Source organism: Callionymus lyra, chromosome 19 (genome assembly GCF_982586985.1).
Source record: "Callionymus lyra chromosome 19, fCalLyr1.hap1.1, whole genome shotgun sequence".
In the NCBI taxonomy this organism is placed as follows: domain Eukaryota; kingdom Metazoa; phylum Chordata; class Actinopteri; order Syngnathiformes; family Callionymidae; genus Callionymus; species Callionymus lyra.
In genome coordinates this window covers 1801520-1822864 of record NC_141836.1, presented here as the reverse complement: position 1 = coordinate 1822864, position 21345 = coordinate 1801520, and the positions used below count along the sequence as shown (strand labels likewise).

The 21345-nt window shown below is 41.5% G+C and overlaps 1 protein-coding gene across 1 annotated transcript in view; it reads left to right on the top strand.

Moving 5' to 3' along the window:
* The window catches only part of pex14 (peroxisomal biogenesis factor 14), a 40869-nt gene extending 27882 nt beyond the window's left edge, over positions 1–12987 (top strand). Inside the window, exons 5-9 of the mRNA XM_087782339.1 lie at positions 227–312; positions 2153–2255; positions 6682–6779; positions 10470–10561; positions 12152–12987. Of these exons, the coding sequence (XP_087638465.1) occupies positions 227–312; positions 2153–2255; positions 6682–6779; positions 10470–10561; positions 12152–12584 (812 nt within the window). The 3' untranslated portion in view covers positions 12585–12987. The remainder of the gene's footprint in view (positions 1–226; positions 313–2152; positions 2256–6681; positions 6780–10469; positions 10562–12151) is intronic.
* The last annotated feature ends 8358 nt before the right edge of the window (positions 12988–21345 follow it).

Here is a 21345-nt window from a genome sequence, read left to right as displayed (position 1 = left end):
TTATGATACAATAGAGTCACACATCTTAATATAAATATATTAAGATTGAGTCTCTTGTTCGGCCAGTGCTGATAAAAACCTTGTATGTAGAGTCATTATCGTGTCAAAGGCCACAAACTGTCTGTGGTCTTCAAGTCTGAGACCCCTGCCCTGAATCATGTTGACCTTCTCACCCATCCTTCATACCTTCTCTTCTAGCAAACTTATGTGTGCTCATCTTCTCCAGGTCCACCAGGATACCGGTTGAGAGACTACGGCACTCTCACCTTTTTGATGGTGGGCTTTGCCTTTGGTTTCCATCAGCTGTACAAAGTAAGTCTCAACTCTAAGATAAGATTTTAATATTTTTATCTTCGCCTCTGCTGCTCCGTCAGGTCTGCCGTTCCCACACGTTACATTTAAATAAGCAGGTTTAGCAGCTACATCAAGCTCTGGTGATTTATGGAGCTGGAATAACAGAGGTCACGACGCCGGCGTTATTAAAAGCTACCAGGATTGAAGCTGTGATGTCACTGGGTTCAGTCCTTCAATGCACCTCCTGACGTATGAGCAGCCGCTAAATAAGCTTCTCCTGGTTTGTGTTCGAGGGTAAAGTTTGTATTTTGAGGACGGACTGCGTGAACAAAGGAGACTTGTGAGGTGGTTCACTGTGGGAGCAGAAGGTTGTGCAGACCCACAACCAGATGGAGATAATAATCACATCCATTCTGGCGCAGGAACTTCTAAGGAACCTTCAGTCGGAGCCAGAAAAAGGCGATGTTTGATCAGTGCTGTTATTAGACGATGACCGTGTGACTCTAGCGAAGGCTCGTAAAACGTTTGTCATCTTCGGTCTTTTGAGAAGAACCGCACCAGCTTCCCTCGCTGCAGAGCTCGCCAGCCGCCGGTCACCTGGCAGGTGGGATCTCCTCGCGGCTCCGCACAGGTTGCTGTCATGTCATGTAGCGTAGCGCCAGTCGAGCCATATGTCCGCACGTCTGCCTGCACTTTATTTACGTTACAGTGCTGCTTGTAAACACCTCGCTCCCCGCGACGCCTTTATTAATTACCACGTGTTGACACTCATTTAATCTTTTTCTCTAAAAAGTGTTTATTACTTGCCACCTGGGAGGGGAAGAAAACCTGGCACGGATCACGGTCACCCGGGGAATCAGGAAATCTTTAAATAAAGAAAACTTACTTTATGAGTTTGCGGTTCGCTCGGCTCCACACGCCGGACTCCCATCTGGCGAACAGTCTCACCGGATAACACACACTGTCATTTGGCTGTCACATGGTCGTATCATTTGGTAGAGTTATGTATCCAGTGGCAGCAGCAGGGATGAGGGTTGCGTTGGTTTTGGTGAACTATTTTTGATGGCATGTCCTGTGTTTTCTTTGTATTTTTTTACCCTGGTGGTCTTTCTTTGAGTTTCCGTCTCAGACCTTCAGTTGGCAAACTGGGATTTGATTTAGTGGTTTCTCTCGGTTCATCGGACTGAATAACAAAGTGCAAGTTTTCCGTGTCATTTAAAAAAAAATAATGTATTCAAATCAAAATGTTACGTACGTCAGTGAAAGCTAGTCTTTTCATCAGAGCTTTACCTCGTATCTGTTGAGTTAAGTCTTTGTTTGGATGAGAGATCCTGGAAAACCAGGATTCAGCCGACACCCTAAGAAACAACCCAACAATGTTGCCGATCTAAACTACTACGATGACGACTTCGATCTCGATGTCAAACTTCTCAGTTATACTGAATTTGTATATAAATGTAAATGTTTTAAAACACGTGATCATGATTTTGGATGTCAGAGTTTGAACGGCGAGCACACAAAATGATTCTTATGAAGCTGAAATGACCACGATTCACCGACAGCCAATTATCAAAGCTGTTGTTGGTCTTTTTAGTAATTTACTAATGGTGTCAAGTCTAAATATTTTAATCACTGGCTTGGACAGTCTGCTTTATAAATGGCTGCACTTAATCAGACAGTTTACACAATGAGCCACTCGTGCAGTGAAATGACGTTTGGACTCCTGGTGGTCCAGTGTGTGTGTGTGTGTGTCTGTGTGTGTGTGTGTGTGTCTGTGTGAGTGTGTGTTTTCCATCTCATCTTCCTGTCCTTTCCCACAAGAGAGAGGTCTAATATTGTGCCACGTTTTTAATTGCAGAAATGCATCCTTCCCCTCATTATGGGATGGCGAGAGGACAAGCAGCATCTGCGGAGGATGGAGAGCAGCATCGCGACGATGAGTGGCACGCTGACACAGACAGGTGAAGATTAATATCTTCATCACTTTCTCCCTCCTTAACATTTTCCCTCATTTATCTGTCGCCAAAATCGGGGGCCGCGCACATTTTTAACAAATGACGCCGCTGTCATTTCGCTTTAATTTGAAATTGCTTGTTTACTGTCAGGCTCGGGCTCAATTAATTACGTTTCGTTGAAAAGCTCTTAACCTCGGAATATTAATGAGCAGTTGGGAAATGACAACTTTTCTTCCCTGCACTCATCCTTTCTCACCCTCTCCACATTCATCCCTCTCTCATCTCTCGCCTCTCGCGCCGACATGAGCTCCAGCCAAACATCCGCCCGCCGTCATCATCACGTACCTTCTTCACCATTAAGGAGGGGTTGCTTTTAATTTTGTGTGAGCGCACACACACACACATACACACACACACACACACGCACACGCACAAATACACACACACACGAGTGTGTGTTGTTTTAGTGCGGCACCGCGTGGCCCCGGAGTGATTAAGTTTCCAGTGACAGGTGAGGCGTCCATGCTGGACAGGTGAGGAATCTCAACCCAGCTGTCAGACACGCGTTACTTCAGCCGCTCTTCGTCGGTGTAATTAAAAATTGAAGAAGATGCAGATGAAACTTCCTCGGAGAAGATTAAACTAAGCTGTGTGTCGAGGCCTTCGATTTACCTTAAATGTGGAATATTGAGATCACTTTGCTTCTTCCATGGTCTCTTTTGGTGTATGTGACATACATGTTAATATTTTATGACGTTTATTAATTCATAATATATGTTCTTGGTGATATAACCAGCTAGTGTTGCTTATGTCAACAAATCCTTAAGGATATGTACACTTTATTTACATTTTGAGCGATATCGGTGACAAATAAAAATGAGTCATGAATGAGGTTTACCAAATAAACTGCTAAAATGTATCTAAAAAGAAGCAAGGGAAGGTGTGTTGAATAAAAAAGCGTATTACAAATGAAAGTTACGTTCACAAAAAAGTTTTTACGTTTGTAAAGTATCACTGAAATCGAATCCATTCTCTGTCAAGAATCTCAAGTCACTGATGAGTAACTGAGTAGAACATGCTCGGCTGACAAGCTGCCAAGAACATCATTCGTCTGAAAGTTATGTCTGATAGATTATTTGATCTATGCTGTATTTTACATATTGGTTTTGGAGATTTGACAATTATTATACTGATATTAACACTATTGGAGATAAAAGCAGACTTTTATTTGACTTGAGCAATTACTTTTTTTTTTTATTAGAATATGTATTTTTTATTTTGTGACTTTGCCGTTGGGAAGCTTCAGTTATATCTTTAAAAAAAATCAACTGAATCAACTAAGTTTTAGTCATTATGCCACATGTCATGCACGTCAAAAATCCATTATTGAACATTTCTTTTCATTGTCAAATTCAACCCAACGGTCTATACTTGTATAACATGCATCAACAACAGGCCATTGTCCTCCGGGAGGTTCTCTGAGGACGGTCTGTGTCCTTGCATGCAAGGTGTGTCGCCCAGAAATCTGATTAACAAATACGTTCTCTTTTATGGTCAATTTTCTCCCAACTATGCAAACGTGTTTCCGCCGGCGCTTCACTGGCCCATTTTGCTCCAGCCTTATCAATTCCTGGAGATTGGCCAAACACACAAAGCTGGTTCAGCCTGTTGGTGCGAACGCTTGTGTTGGTCTCTTCTTCAGCCGGTGAACTAATGTGCTACGACTGCGGCCGTCGAGCTGCTATTGTAGTTAATGACTGTTGTCGTTAGCAGTCCAGGAGTGAGGATGCAATTAGAATCTTCTCCGTCTTCCTTTACCTCGAACTCACTCCCCTGTAACCACGACGCTTTCTTCGTCTTTACATCGTCGCGCGACATCACCGGCTGAAGATAACGTTTGATCAAATGCGTTATGAAGTTAAATGTCACAATAAAAAAAAAAATACTGGTTTATTTACATCAAATCAACACATGTTGCATGTTTACACCGTTTTCTTGCATTTCCTGTCAGTCACAAGAGTTACATCCTGAGGCTCTTTTTCCTCTGAAACGGACTCATGGAGAGCCATCGTCTTATTCTGTAAACAAATGTACACTATAAAACAATACAAAGTATTTTAGATTTTTCAGTTACACTAGGGGGCGCCAGACACACTATTGTTAAAACTGCATTTTGGGCTTTTAATACAATACCAAACTTTGATTAGTAATTATAAATCTAATCAAATATTTTCAATTCAATCTGGTTAACTGTGTACCACAAATAATCTTCCCTAAAAACACACGCGTTACTTGACTGGGGTTAAGTTTTCACTTAAATCATCATCTTCTTGAGCCGTCGGCAGGTCAAGTGCATCATGGGTCGATTAAGAACACCATATAAGTCATGGCAACAGTGTTTTGCTGTAAGTTGTTCGAGCCCCACCTTGTATCATTTTGAACCAAGACTGCATTAGCCTCATCTTAAGAATAAAGGCTTCCAAGTCCCATTAAGATATTCCTACAACTTCACTCAGGCAATTAATGGACGCCGGTGGAAGTCAGTGTAATGGAATTGAGAGCAAGCGTTTGGGCTTCTGACAGTGAGAGCCATCCTGGTGACCAGCTGGCCATTAAGGCGGAGACTGGCAAGGACATATGTAGTGTACATTATATCCAGGTATTTACTGAATAATTTACTGAATACACAATGTGTGCACTCCGGCTTAGAGCAGCTGCTAGTCAAACATATCTGCTCTCATATTTCATGATACGCACACACACACACACCCACACACACACACACACACACACACACACACACACTCTGGTCCGTGGCTCACAGCATTTGCATTAAAAAAAAAAAAATGAAAACGCAGTGTTTTAAAAAGTTGTTCAAATCTGACTGCAGTACTGATAAATATTTCTTTACCTCTAGTTCATTAACTGGTAATTATTAGACATGATTCAAAAACCTAAAAAACAAATCTTACTTCAAATGGTTTGTAAGGTTCTTGTCGACGAGACGAACTCGATGTATTAAATGTTTTATTAATGGAAATGAATCAACTGTCTTGAAGTAATACAACCAGGCTGTGACCTGTTTAAGAGAAGTTTCAGTTTGAAAAAACTTCTCTTTTATAATCACTGATGAGATTTAAAGTGCAAATGATTCTGTTTTGAGAGAATCTAGCTTTCATTTCACCTCCTGAAGGACTCGTTCCTCGTCGCATTCAGAGACACGAGACATTTCTATGAATCTTCTCGGGCCGGAGCTGAAAATGGCGGCGTGACAGCAGCTGGCAGATTGACCCGCACATCTGGAGAAACCGTTCTGTGGCGACTTGGAATCAGACACTAATGGGGCCATTTTAGCCAGCGCGCCCTGTCACAGTAACACCTTCTTAAGCTGGGATGGAGGTTGTATTTTAGTTTTATTGCCGTCTTCTGAAAGGCTGGTCACACAAGCCGAGCAACAAATTCAAAGTGTTTGCTCTTTTTTTTCTGCGAGACGTGGAGATCCTGCTCAAACTCGTATTTAGTAGTTTTCTGCGAGATGAAACGATCAAACAGGCACCCCACCTTTATTGATTCAACTCCACCCATTTAAACACAGGTGTTAGTGGAATATATTGGCTTCTTTGGAAGATCAAATATTTTTCCTGAGATGGTTTTTTCAAAGAAACACGTCTGCCTCTCTGTGACAGGAGGATCTTTACGTGCCGACTCGCCGGCTGCTGCTCAGGCTTTTAACCGTTGGCCTGTCAAGCTCAGCACTGGACCACCACAATAACTGTTGATGTTAATCCTATTAGGCTTGATTTAACACTTTACACGCCCGTGATTTATATGAATGTTTATTGGTTTTCTGTAATAGAATCAGCTCGGGGAAACTTAATGCATTGTTTGGTAATACACGCGTGACTGGAAGCAAAGGGGCAACAAACTGTGCCTGGTGTTATTTGTAATCATACACCCTCGTCCAACACCAACACTTGAACTAATTCAATCTTCAAAGTCAATGGAAAAAGAACAATATTTATTAGGATTAGGGGGGACATTTTGTCTGGCAGCCTCCTCCCAAATGAGAGCCTTGTTTTTCCTTTGTTGATCGTTTGAGGATTTAAGATGCATTAGAAGCCAGTGTCTGGCTGGATAATGGAAGGTTAGAGTCCCTTATTTGATTTAAGTTCAGACACCAGAGATTAATATCTCCATCCTAGGTGCAACCCCCATTCCTCAGCTCCTGTCAGGCCTCGGCCCGAAAGGCTGCGGCGGAAGCGTTTGCTCTGATGGGTAACTCAAGACGTTGAACCTGAAACCACCTTAATGTGCCACATTTAAATGTGTGATAGAGTTTAATGTCACGAATGCATCTCTTCCAACGGTCTCGTCCAAGAGGTGTCGCAGCGAGGCTTCTTTAATGATCTAAAGACTCTGCTTCTCCCCACAGTCACTCAGCTCCAGCAGACTCTGGTGGCTCTGCAAGAACTTCTGGTCCAGCAGCAGCAGGGGATCCAGGAACTCACCCAAGAACTGGTGGCAGCAAAGGTAACCGTCGTTTGATAGCAGGAGGAGATGCATCTTCTTTCATTTGTGACCACGGGTCCGCACAAGAACTCTCCCTAACTCGTGTTAGAATTGTTTATGTTGTGCTCAACTATCTCTCTCGGCCTGTATCACACCTTTAAACCAGCTCAGATATTGATTGTTGGACAAACTCTGGCAAATAAAAACAGGACTAAAGATTGATGAGAGAACAGGCTGTGTTACCAAAGACACTTTTTATACCTGTGATCATAACCGCCTCTGATGGACACGCTTATTACACAGTTTATCATCAGAACACTCTGCAAAAAAAAAAAAAAATGGTGGATCTCATTAAGGCGCCGTAATGTTTAACCATATTGTCGTTCACCTTGATTTTTATAGACCCAGATCATCGTCACTACTGGCAGCTCAGAGAAGGATTGTCTTCAAACCGGCGTGCCCACATGAAACGCTGTCTGTGTTTTATAACCGCTCATAATTAGCTGTTTTGTGTGCGACGAGAAGAAGAAGAACCTCTGAATCCCTGGCAGTGTTTTATGTCCCCCAGCTTGTTAAGCACATGGGTGTTTCACTCTAGCATCTGGATATCGCAGCCAAACATATGCAGACACATCTGCTTCAGCACAAACATTAGAGGAAAATATGAATCTCTCCTCAGGATGAGATTAATCAAGAAACCCGCAGCTCCCTTTGTGCTGCTTTAACTCATCTTTTAAGTGATACGTGAGCGATGAGACGATGAACAACACAACTTTAATGCCACATTAAGATGCTTTTCCCTCTCGCGCTGTAATTCAAGCCTCGGATGCTCTGTAAGTGGCAGCAGTGTGTAAAAAGTATATTTCACGTGAAAACACCCATTAAACGAAATCATAAACTCGCTTTATAGTTATATTGTCCATTTTAAACTCACAAGGGTAGCTTGTTGTCACAAATTGTCAAATAGTTTTCACGTGTTTGAGGAGAAACACATGTTGGCTGGAAAGATACTTATCGTTGGCCGATGGTGGGTTTTGGGGTTTTTCTCCAGCGCTCGCTCAAAGTGTGCCACGCTTTCCAATTAAGCCTCTCGACATGGAAATGTGACTTTGACCAAAAACACATGGAGCTGCGACAGCTGCTAAGTAAATATTGCTTGTAGTTTGGAGACCGCTCGGAGCATTTTGTCACCAAACTGGCAACCTCATTACGGGCGTCTGACTCATGTCCACACGGCAACACGTGTAGGTGCTGACGCTGCACAAATTGAAACCTCAGTGCCAGTTCCAGTTTGCTGCTTTTCTCAATTTCCTCGGTTATTTTAACTCCGGCTGCAGCGGTTTTACACTCCTCACTGGAGGATAAATGTGCCTCTGGGATGATTCATGGCTGATGTTAAACAGACAAGTCTATTTCTGCCCCATTATCGTTACAAATCTGCCTGTTAACTCTGTTTGCCCTGCTGTCTCAACTCACTGATGGCTCTCTTTATTAGTGGATACTACATAGAAGATTAGAAACCGCCTCTTTGCGTGTGCGAGACAAACTGCCAGTGGGAAAGAGCATAAATGGAGTGAAATCAATTCACTGTAGCAGCGATTCCACTCAAAAACACTCCTCTGGGGACTTCCTTTTGAAACTAATTCCATCATAAATATACATGCGCGTGTTACACGAAAACACACTGTCTGCCGGCAGAGTAACTATGAATTAATTTGCCTTCAGACACTCTTAAACAAGCCTTGTTAAAGATCCTATCTTGTTGCTAATGGTCCACAGGCGTTTATCTTCATTTAGCCAGATGCGCTGCCGTCCTTGGGTGCTACTAGAGATGCTGCTGTGTATTTTCTTGATGTGATATGCATTTCTTTTTCTTTTTTTTTCTTGCTTCAGCAGCAGATATGTTTTAAAAAAAACAGCCACATTAGTTGCAAAAGTAACTTTAAATCAGTGAGAGAATAAGATGTTTGCACAGTTTGAAGGACAAATGGTCTGTTTAGAAGCTTTAGTTAATTAAAAGTGTCAGGGTTACCACACGTCCTTAGAAGGTCTTAAAAGACATTCAATCAATTCAAATCAAATTTTCAGTTATAAACATGATATGTAAGACTTTATGTTGGATTTAAATCTATTTGTGTGAGTATTTTGTGATATTTATGTATTTTAAATAATTGTACGAGGCAACGTGTACGGTACAAATGTAATTAAAAAATGTTTTAAAGTCTGTAAGTTATTTTATTATTATATTACATTAGATAGACTTTATTAATATCTCCTTCGGTTAGATTTCCAGTTCATAGCAGACGATAGAAGGTGCAGCAAGTTTCATAAAAGCAAGAACAAGAACAACGTGCAAAGAGAGAACAAATTGCAAATGTATATAAATAGTATAGATAAAAACTTTCAGATGGTGGAAGAAAGTGTGTAGAAAGACGCTGATGCTTCAGAACTGTTTAGAATCTCTAAGTAATATTCACAGGCTTGTAAAACATCTTGATTCGTCATGTGGTCAGCACTTCCGGGTCAACGTTCTCTTGCTCGATGGCTGCTGTCATTGATATGGCAGCACTCAGCCGGCACCATAGTGCACTTAACGCCGGAGCCCTCCACTCCGTTGGCGTGTAGATGCTCCGACATAATGTGTCTCAAAGCTGAAATCCAGCACTGAATCAACATTTAATTAGGTTTCTTCAGACTTAATAAGACATGTGTCAGAGGGAGTGTTGTGTGACAAGCCGTGATGTGAGATCGTATACATGTGAGGAGCACTCAGTCCGTCACATATCCAGTTACCGCCCAAGACTTAAAACGCAATAATGTTGCATAATACGAAGCACCGGGTCGGACCTGCGTTGTTATGATGGGCTTACAACCCACACATGTGATCACATGTCAGCGGCCGGATCACCTGGCTCGTCACTGAAGTTTATCTCGTCTTCAGCAATTAATTTTTTTTGTCGGCCCAAAATGGAGAGAATCTCAGCCTATTACAGCAGCACCTCCGGGAGGCGAGGGATTAAGAAGCTTCTAATGAGGTGAGGCTGTAATAAGAACGTCTTGAGCAGGCCGTCGATGCTGCTCACATCTTATCTGTGTGTTTAGAAGGCAGATAACGGCCCAAAAAAGCCTTCCTCACCTCCCTCTTCCAGATCCCGTCCTCCTCTGCCTCCTCCTTTCCACCGCAAATGAGTCTGATCCCTTTTTAGATGTGATTAAATTAATTTCTCTTAGATTTAATTACAAGCCAAAGAGTCCAAGTTATTCGTCTCCCCTCGATAGGGGGTCCACACTTCCTAACAAGCTTCCTCTGAAGACTCTTAATTACACTTTCTTTCCCTCTCGTTCTCTGGTCTCTTCAGGCCTGACTCCTCAATTTGCTTTTCTTGTCGGAATAGAGGAAGAATGTAGCAATTTTCTAAATCACTGGTCTCCAACTATGTTTCTCGGAGACTCCATAACAATGTGTACCCTTGAGATTTGGAGCCAAATAATTCCAGAATCCATTATTCTGTTTACGACTCTGGTTTATGAGCAAGACGCTGATGTTGTTGCTTCACTGTTTTTCCTGCATGATCCTGATCAGCAGAAGGAGCGACAGACACTGGTCATGTTTGTCGCATCAGTCGGTGTTTGATATATGATATTAAAAGTGTTCATAACAAGTGTTTTGCTAGTTATTTGAATCTCAGTTAAAGTTGTGTTTCCTTCCAGACGTCGTCTGCTAATAACCGCATCCTGGACAGTCAAACAGTCGGAGAACTAAAAACGGAACTTGCCTCTTTGAAAGGATTGCTGCTCGGCAGGTAACACAAGTTCAAGATATGTTTATTTTATTTGTTCGGGTGTTGATTTTTAAAATATAAAGCTGGTGATGTCAAGCTTGATTGTTTTTTATCTCGTTAGATATTGATGGACCTGGCTATTAATTTAAAAAAGACACCAAATCCTCATGTTTGCACCCGTATATGAAAAGTATCATCGTCGAGAACGTCCTTCCACTCGAACACATTTATTTACTGGTCGTGTCACTGAAGTATGGAATCATCTGCTGTGATTCAGGGACAGCAGTTCTCCGACAAAACACTATTACAAAGCATTTTCATCTTCGGTTTGACATCACCTCCAGTCGGAGTGGCTTCATCGAAGGACGCCGGAGCGAAGTGTGAGCGTGCAAGGAGTGGCTTCCAGCCGACGGGTCGTGCGTGGCTTGATGGACCTCCTCACTGAGGCTGGTTTCATCGATTTCCGGCTGAGAAACGGCTCATGGTTCTTAAAGAACTCTTTGTTTCGATCAAACAATGTGACAATGGCAACTCTGAGCCGGTTTTCAAGTACATCTTTGAACGTCGCTCATGAAAAACATAATTTAAAAATGATTTTGTTTCATCACGCATTACAATCTGTTGCACAAATGTCCTTGAACGTTGTGCTTCACCGTGTCAAACCGTGGTCATAATGTAATGGCCCATAAGTGGTGTTTTTGTCCACCTGAGGTCCGTCCTCTCACTGCGTTTGTCCTTCAAACTCATCAGACGGAGACGCTCAGTCTGGACATTAGCGTTCATGACGACACGTGTCAGTGATGGAGCCGCGGCAGAAAAGAAACAAATCCCATAAACTTGTGCTTGTTTTGTTCCCTCGTCGGCTCTAATCCTTTTAACGTTTACCTTCCTCGGCAAATACAAACGCCTTCCTCCGTCCAAACGTTACTTTGAAACCATTTCTGAAGTTTTCATCAAGTTCTGATCCCATTAGTATAAAGTATAATTCTGCTTCCTTTTTAACCTCAAAAGCTGCATTGAATCTTTTTAGTCGTATTATCTTCCCTTCATTCCGGTTCCTCGCCAGGTGTGTGAACATCTGGCTGTTCTGGGTGTGGACACAGGTTTCTAAGCAAAGATTGAATCACATCAGAGAAAGATGCTTCAGAGCCTGGAGAACAATCAGCAACACAAACACTAGTGTGGAAATTACCAAGTCGTGTTATGCCCATGATTATCAAAGTATTTCTTTATTACTGTATATCTTTATATTTCTATTTAAGGTTTATAACCTGGGTCCAGGTGAGGCATTAGTCACTGGGCCTCACAGAAGGAAAAAACAACTTGATTATTACCTTTTGAAATGTGTCTTGTTTTGAAAAAACCATCAAGGGACATCAGGCTGTGAAACACAAACCTATGACTTATTTTATCTGAAGGTCAGTTTTTGAATGTGATGCTGACACCCAGATGTTGGGGACCCTCCTATAGATCACACGTATATGGACCCTGATGTTTGCTCACACGTTTGAATATTGTGATGATCCTCCGAAGCCGAAGACGTCTAGAGAACGAAGCATTGATTTGTAATTCAGGAGCGAAGGCTGACATCGTTTTCTTTCTCCCGCTCAGAAAACAATTTCCTTCCACACCTGCCGTCCCCAAGATCCCGGCCTGGCAGATCCCGCTGAAGTCTGCGTCCGTCTCCGGCTCGCAGTCGCTCAACCACAGCAGCAGCGACATCTCTCCCGTCAGCGCCGAGTCGTCCAACTCGTCTCCTGCCAAGGACGGACGCCACGTCCCCCACGATGCACTGCTGACCTCCAACGGCGTCGGCGGCGAGACGAGCGCCACCGAACTCCTGGAGGGAACTTTACCAATGGATCTGAAAGACCAGGTCCGGATGGCGGTCCAGGGCGAGGAGGAGAGTCTGGATGAGGATGCGAGCCATATAGAAGAGGCTGGTCTCGCGGAGGACCGTCCAGGAGGGGACGGACAGATCAACGAACAGGTGGACAAGCTCAGGCGACCTGAAGGTGCCAGTAACGACAGTGAGGTGGATTAAGAATCAGGAGCAGCACTGATGCCTCTTGTGTTCCGTCCATCGACCCACTTCATCTTCTTGCTTCTTCATCACGACACGGCGCTCGCGGGGCTGAGGAGCCTCGAACAGACGGATTCTCAAGTGTCTTCCTGACGTGTAGCTCGTTTTCTTCGTGTTCGTGGAGATAAAACACTCTTTAGATGAAGCAGCGTCGTCTCACTTCCTGTTTTATGATCGTTCTAAACTCGTTCTTATTATTGTAATTATTTCCTAAACTCATGATTAGTCATCACTCCCATGTTTTTGGCTTTACTTTGTCTTCTCACATAAACCATAAATCAAGACTTATTTCACTCATGAGATGTTTTCACGAGTGAAATAAGAGGTTAAAAGTTTAGAAAATAAATAAATGAAATGAACAACACGTTGAGTTCAGGTTCTGGATGTTACGGGTTATTGTCTTTGTTTAGATGGACTGATTCAACCTTTCCGTGGGGTCTGGTCTGGTCAAAGTCCTTCAAGGCCCCAAACCTTCAACAGAATTTTCACGACCTGCCTTTGGATAAACGTCAAAAAACAGAAAAACTAAACTATCTTTTTTCTTCTAAATAAATAACTCTTTACATCAGTAAAAATCCTTATAACCGTAATTATATAAATATGTATTTCTCTGTGTGCAGCCTGGACCGGCCTGATGGCTTTAAATGCTTCTAATGACACCATGTTTGTTTGGAGTGAAGCAGAAAGAGATTTCATGTCCACAAATGTTTTCTTCTGTGCTTCTAATTCTGCTCTAGTGTCGCACCTTCAGTCTCGAGTTATCATGAGGCGCCAAAAAAGCTATTTTTTTCTGATGGCAACAGGAGAGGACGAGCTGCAGCTTTTAGCCTCTTTTATGTTTCCCCCCCGCACTGGTGTGTGTCTGTCAATAATTCACGAGGCCAGCGGGGGGGCATTTGGCTGAAATAAAAGCCCTGAAATTCAAGATTAGAATGTGATGACGGGCTTTGTTCCACGCCGGTGTCACACTCCTCATGGAGGGAAGCAAGATGAATGTTCCTCCTCTGGCTGCTTGTGTGGCGCGAGGACGACGTCTGCTGTGTTGCTCGTGTCTCCAGCAGAGCAGCTGATTTGCTTCGTGAAGTACGTTAATAATCAAATGATCAACAAATAACGGATGTATTAGTTCATGCGGTTTGAAATGTCAGGGAGGCTAAGAGCGGAAATCTAATTCCGAAAGCCCAGTTGCGATTATTTTCTGTGACAAAGCCTCGGGTCCAGATTGTGTCGGGCCTCCCACGGTGAGTGATCTTTACACAAAACTCTGCTAATATTGTGTAATTAAGCTACAGTAGCACAATGAGGGGCGACCAGGACGGAAGTGCGGATCATCTTTCACTCTGTGTGTGTGTGTGGGGGAAGTTTACAGAGAGAAAAAGCCCAGTGATTGAAAAGGAAAGTCATAAATGAATACTTGACTTATTGAATTACTCACTGTGTCTCCAGCTCACAAGAGTCGACCAACAGACGAGCGAGAGCAGCTTCTGTCTTCAGGCCTTCAGGTAGAGAAACACCCACATCATGACACGACAAGTTTCCCAGAGAAGCTTCTGTGACATCTTTAGACATGATCTTTAAAGTATATACTTTTTTGAGTATTGTTTTGATTGTTTAAGCGCTTTGTGACCTTGGTCTGGAAAAGCGCTATATAAATAAATATTACTAACTTACTTACTTACAATAAATATTGTTTCTTCCGAATATGATTCCTTGAATTCATGTTTTGAAAGAGATGCAGAGACAAAGACACACCTGACCAGTCACCGACAAGAAAAGCATCATATCAGTGATAAACTGAGACCATTGAGCTGTAAAACAATACTTGTCCTACATCAGTGGATTTAAATTAACTGATCATTTCCTGGAGTCCATTATTGGTTTACATCCCTGCAATTTGTTTAACACTTGACTTCCAGTAAAGACACCAGCGCTTCGTCTGAATCCCAGTTGAGTATCACGTTTCTGATTAGTCTTCCTGTCGTCCTGATTAACACCCCAAGAGCAGGAAGAGGAAAAAAACATGAGTGTAATATTGACATGTAAAAATTGTGTATTTGATTACAATAGCAGTTTGTACTCGATGTCTTTTCTAACGACTTCCTGACTGAGATGGTAACACTTTGGAAATGAATCACTGGCCCACAATAGATCAGGTACTTTTTGTTGCGTTTACATGAATGATACAAATGTTTCCTCTAAATATGGTTTAGCTGTGCGGTAACCATGGCAACATTCTTTCCTTTTGCTCTACAGGTGACGGTAAAATGTACGAAAGACAAATGAGTCAAAAATAGTTTTACATCGATATGTTTCACAAGGATCTCCAGTCCAATGATAAAGATCCTCCACAAGTCACTCAACAAACATCAACCATATTTGAAAACATGCCATTGTTTGAAAAATACTCTCCGTCTTAACTATTCATATACATTCAAAATATATCCTTAACTAGTTGATTGACAAGTGCAGACGCGACAGACGCGACAGACGCGACATCGTAGTTGATGATCCGTTTGGTGGATTTTCCAAGCAATGTTGGGAGCAACCTGCTGGTTTCTCCATGTACACTGGTCTAAATATGTTGAACTGTTTGAGTAATATTTTAAATATAATATTTATAATTATATCTTGTGGTGATGTGATATCATTAATAATATATTTATAATAATATCTCGTGGTGATGTGATATCATTAATAATTTAATATTTATAATATCTACTGGTGAAGTTATTTCATTAATAATATAATATTTACAATATCTACTGGTGATGTTATATCATTAATAATATAATATTTATAATATCTACTGGTGAAGTTATTTCATTAATAATATAATATTTACAATATCTACTGGTGATGTTATATCATTAATAATATAATATTTATAATATCTACTGGTGAAGTTATTTCATTAATAATATAATATTTATATCACTCATGGTGATGTGATTTCATTAATAATATAATATTTATAATATCTACTGGTGAAGTTATTTCATTAATAATATAATATTTATATCACTCATGGTGATGTGATTTCATTAATAATATAATATTTATAATAATATCTCGTGGTGATGTTATATCATTAATAATTTAATATTTATAATATCTACTGGTGAAGTTATATCATTAATAATATATTTATAATAATATCTCGTGGTGATGTGATATCATTAATAATTTAATATTTATAATATCTACTGGTGATGTTATATCATTAATAATATAATATTTATATCACTCATGGTGATGTGATTTCATTAATAATATAATATTTATAATAATATCTCGTGGTGATGTTATATCATTAATAATATAATATCTCGTGATGTGATTTCATTAATAATATAATATTTATAATAATATCTCATGATGTTATATCATTAATAATATAATATCTTGTGATGTGATTTCATTAATAATATAATATTTATAATAATATCTCATGATGTTATATCATTAATAATATAATATCTTGTGATGTGATTTCATTAATAATATAATATTTATAATAATATCTCGTGGTGATGTTATATCATTAATAATATATTTATATCACTCGTGGTGATGTTTCTTGGGTTGTTCACGAGGAGAAACGACAGCAGTCGTCCATCAGTGGTCAAAGGGAAGTTACATCATGGAACTGTCAGATAATTGTCTAATTCCAGGATAATGTAATTTTTCTTCTTTTTTCCTCCATCTCAGCAGAACTAATCTAATCCAGTCGATTAAAACTATTCACTTTAACCCTCTATGACTCTAGTAAACCAGGTTATGCTCAGGAAACGACATAAATGCACTGATGTTGCCACTTGTGCGGCGGAAGCTTCTCATCAAGTGAAGATGAAAGACCTGATGCTTCCTGTCCCTCCAGTGGATCATCATCTGACGTGTCCCAGTTTCCCAGACTCTGGTCTCGACCAAACCTTGTCACGCGCTCACGTGTATGAATTTAATTCATCAAGGTCTGAATGATCAATAGCGTTTCACATATTGATGAGGTGTATAAACTTCTACTGAGGTTCGATACCACATCCCTTTGTAATCCATTAACCTCTCCCTGGAGCTCCGGCCAGCTGAGATTTATAGGAACCTACTGTAATAAATCCACTTGTACATCATTTAGTGTCTTTGGGGATTTGCAGTCTGAGGCTGTCGGAAGGAAGGCGTCTCTTCCGGGTAGTTTTGAAGAACATCAGCCTCCAGCAGACCTGCTCACGTGAGGCTGGTTTCATCGGCAGCAAGTGTCTGCGACAAAGGAATGTTTGGAGTAGAAAGAGGTGGTTTTGACACCGTTTGACTTCCTGGTCGTGAGCCTGGAGCTCATCAATCTTCTGCTAAACGGCGAGCACTCAATAGGATAATGTATCGACGTGCTGTGAACTTCATTGTTCACTGGAACTGAGCACTCAGCAGGTTAGAGGGGCTGGTATCTTCTGCGATCAATGCACCGCTTGTTCTGCTTTAGCAGCCGGTCAGAGGGCGACGTCTGCAGAACACACACCTGCGAGTGAGACCACCTTCGTCGACCTTCTTCACATTAGTCTGTATGTGTGTATGTCGTCTCATGTCTCGCTGTTAACACATCCATGTGAAGCTACACATGATCTTAAAGTCATGCTGCACTCTATTGTATCAGTGTGTGTGTGTGTGACTCTATTGTATCAGTGTGTGTGTGTGTGACTCTATTGTATCAGTGTGTGTGTGTGTGACTCTATTGTATCAGTGTGTGTGTGTGTGACTCTATTGTATCAGTGTGTGTGTGTGACTCTATTGTATCAGTGTGTGTGTGACTCTATTGTATCAGTGTGTGTGTGTGTGTGTGTGTGTGTGTGTGTGACTCTATTGTATCAGTGTGTGTGTGTGACTCTATTGTATCAGTGTGTGTGTGACTCTATTGTATCAGTGTGTGTGTGTGTGTGACTCTATTGTATCAGTGTGTGTGTGTGTGACTCTATTGTATCAGTGTGTGTGTGTGACTCTATTGTATCAGCGTGTGTGTGTCTCTATTGTATCAGTGTGTGTGTTGTTGTGATGTGTGACTCTATTGTAAGTCTTAGTACTTAGTCTAAGTCTATTGTATCAGTGTGTGTGTGTGTGACTCTATTGTATCAGTGTGTGTGTGTGACTCTATTGTATCAGTGTGTGTGTGTGTCTCTATTGTATCAGTGTGTGTGTTGTTGTGATGTGTGACTCTATTGTAAGTCTTAGTACGTAGTACTTAGTCTAAGTCTAAGTCTATTGTATCATCAGTGTGTGTGTGTGTTGTTGTGTTGTGTGACTCTATTGTATCAGTGTGTGTTGTTGTGTTGTGTGACTCTATTGTATCAGTGTGTGTTACTCTATTGTATCATCAGTGTGTGTGTTGTTGTGATGTGTGACTCTATTGTATCAGTGTGTGTTGTTGTGTTGTGTGACTCTATTGTATCAGTGTGTGTGTGTGTGTGTTGTTGTGATGTGTGACTCTATTGTATCATCAGTGTGTTATTAAATATTATTTAACTCTCATGTTTTGATTAAGTAGCAAATATTGTAGTAAAGGTTTGAACATGAATCAAGAAAACACAACAAAAGTTCAATGATTATTATTATTATTATTATTGATTTGAAGGTCACGAGTCTTTGTGCAAAAGGTTAAATGTAAGAAGACACATTTCTTCTTGTGGTTCCAGTGCAGAGAATAATGCTGAGGTTTCATTCACTCAAACATGTCCATCTCCCTGAAGGATCTTCTTGTTTCTGGTGTAAATGTGAGCGTTTGAACAGTTTTGCTCCATAAAGTGTGTGTCGTGAGATCATGTTCCACGTCTCACTCCTGGCCTCGTTTGATGGACTCGTTATTCCAGACGCGTCCGCCTCACGAGCTCCTGCTTGTTTACCGGCGCAGGAAAGTGCTCATGAGGTGTTTGAGCGGAGAAGGATGCGCCGGACTGTATTTACGAGCAGCTAATAATGAGCGATCAGCCGCCCGGTGGCCGTGAGCCCGAAGAAAGTGAAAACAAATGTCCTGAGCTGAGATTGGATTATCCTGCGAACGCCTGTCAGACTCTGCTGAGGGAGCGAGACCGTGAGCCGAGCAACAGGTGTGAGCGGAGGAGACTCATCACGGAGGTGCACCTGAGTGAAGGAGAAGAAGAGGAGGATGATGATGATGATGATGTAGAAGAAGAGGATGATGATGAAGAGGAGGAGGATGATGATGATGATGATGATGTAGAAGAAGAGGATGATGATGATGATGTAGAAGAAGAGGATGATGATGAAGAGGAGGAGGATGATGATGATGATGATGATGTAGAAGAAGAGGATGATGATGATGATGTAGAAGAAGAGGATGATGATGAAGAGGAGGAGGAGGATGATGATGATGATGATGATGATGTAGAAGAAGAGGATGATGATGATGATGTAGAAGAAGAGGATGATGATGAAGAGGAGGAGGAGGATGATGATGATGATGATGAAGAGGAGGAGGAGGAGGAGGAGGAGGATGATGATGATGTAGAAGAAGAGGATGATGATGAAGAGGAGGAGGAGGATGATGATGATGATGATGTAGAAGAAGAGGATGAAAAAGTAGAAGAGGAAGAAGATAATGAAGAGGATGATGATGAAGAGGATGATGATGATGATGTTGAAGAGGATGAAGAAGTAGAAAAGGAAGAAGATAATGAAGAGGATGATGATGAAGAGGATGATGATGATGATGATGATGAAGAAGTAGAAGAGAAAGAAGAGGATGAAGAAGAAGAATTACTTGCTATGAAGAGTTGAAGACAATAGTTTACATAAATCAAGGTTGACATCTGATCAAAATGTGGTCAAAAGAGTTGATAGTTTATTATTTACTCAGATGTGTATTTATTACATCATATGTGTATTTATTACATCATGTGTGTATTTATTACATCATATGTGTATTTATTACATCATGTGTGTATTTATTACATCATATGTGTATTTATTACATCATGTGTGTATTTGTAGTTTTCAAGTTGTGGCAGGAGATGGTTTGAGATGGATTTGAATGCACTTGTGTTATGAGCAGCCTGATGGTTTCTCCTTCAGAGGTGATTGAAAGATCATCCACGAGCGACGGTGAAGGCGTTTGATTGTAACAGTTGAAGGTAGTAGTGTGACCGCGGGTCATTTGAAGGTCGTCCTAAAGTCAAGGTCAAATCCTTGAGTGACCTATGACCTCGAAGTGTTTGTTTCGACTGCGACTCGTCGTGTTTTTCTAAACAAGTCACTTGTCGTCTCCGAAGCGACGCCTCGTCCGAGTCCAGGCGAGGATTTCCATTCGCTGACCTCGTCTTCCAAAGTTGGTGTGGATTGTCGCGCTGAAACGCTATCCACGCGCTCGTGCCCTCGCGAGGCGGAGGTGCAGCGGGTGTTAAAAAAAATCCCACAATCCCTCGGTGGACGCCCAACGTCTTGTTTGGGAGCGCGGAATACTTTTGGTAACAGAAACCCAAAGTGAATGATGAGGCGTCGCTAAATTTAGCCTCAGCAGAATCTCCCCAACCTTTGCTACAAATATCACGTTGCCCAAGTATTCCAGATTCAATTACTGCAGTTTTGAGCACGCGGCCTGTGCGGCGTCTGTTATCCAGAACCATAATGTGGAAGATTAGCTACACATGACGCACACCTGTCGCACACCTGTCGCTCTGCCTTCATGAAGGTCACAGCTGCGACACCCGACCTTGAACCGTCTGAAGGAAACAGTCGATGCTTGAGTTTGACGACAATAAAGACCTAAAGATTCTTCCTTTTAAAGACGACAGTTGTTGAGCTCAGAGCAGCTGCTGATGATAGTAACACAACAACACAACCTTCGTCACTGAACACAACAACACAACCTTCTTCACTGAACACAACCTTCTTCACTGAACACAACAACACAACCTTCTTCACTGAACACAACCTTCTTCACTGAACACAACAACACAACCTTCTTCACTGAACACAACAACACAATCTTCTTCACTGAACACAACAACACAACCTTCGTCACTGAACACAACAACACAACCTTCGTCACTGAACACAACAACACAACCTTCTTCACTGAACACAACAACACAACCTTCTTCACTGAACACAACAACACAACCTTCTTCACTGAACACAACAACACAACCTTCTGAACACAACAACACAACCTTCTTCACTGAACACAACCTTCGTCACTGAACACAACAACACAACCTTCTTCACTGAACACAACAACACAACCTTCTTCACTGAACACAACAACACAACCTTCTTCACTGAACACAACCTTCGTCACTGAACACAACAACACAACCTTCTTCACTGAACACAACCTTCGTCACTGAACACAACCTTCGTCACTGAACACAACAACACAACCTTCTTCACTGAACACAACCTTCGTCACTGAACACAACAACACAACCTTCTTCACTGAACACAACCTTCGTCACTGAACACAACAACACAACCTTCTTCACTGAACACAACAACACAATCTTCTTCACTGAACACAACAACACAACCTTCGTCACTGAACACAACAACACAACCTTCGTCACTGAACACAACAACACAACCTTCGTCACTGAACACAACAACACAACCTTCGTCACTGAACACAACAACACAACCTTCTTCACTGAACACAACAACACAACCTTCGTCACTGAACACAACAACACAACCTTCGTCACTGAACACAACAACACAACCTTCGTCA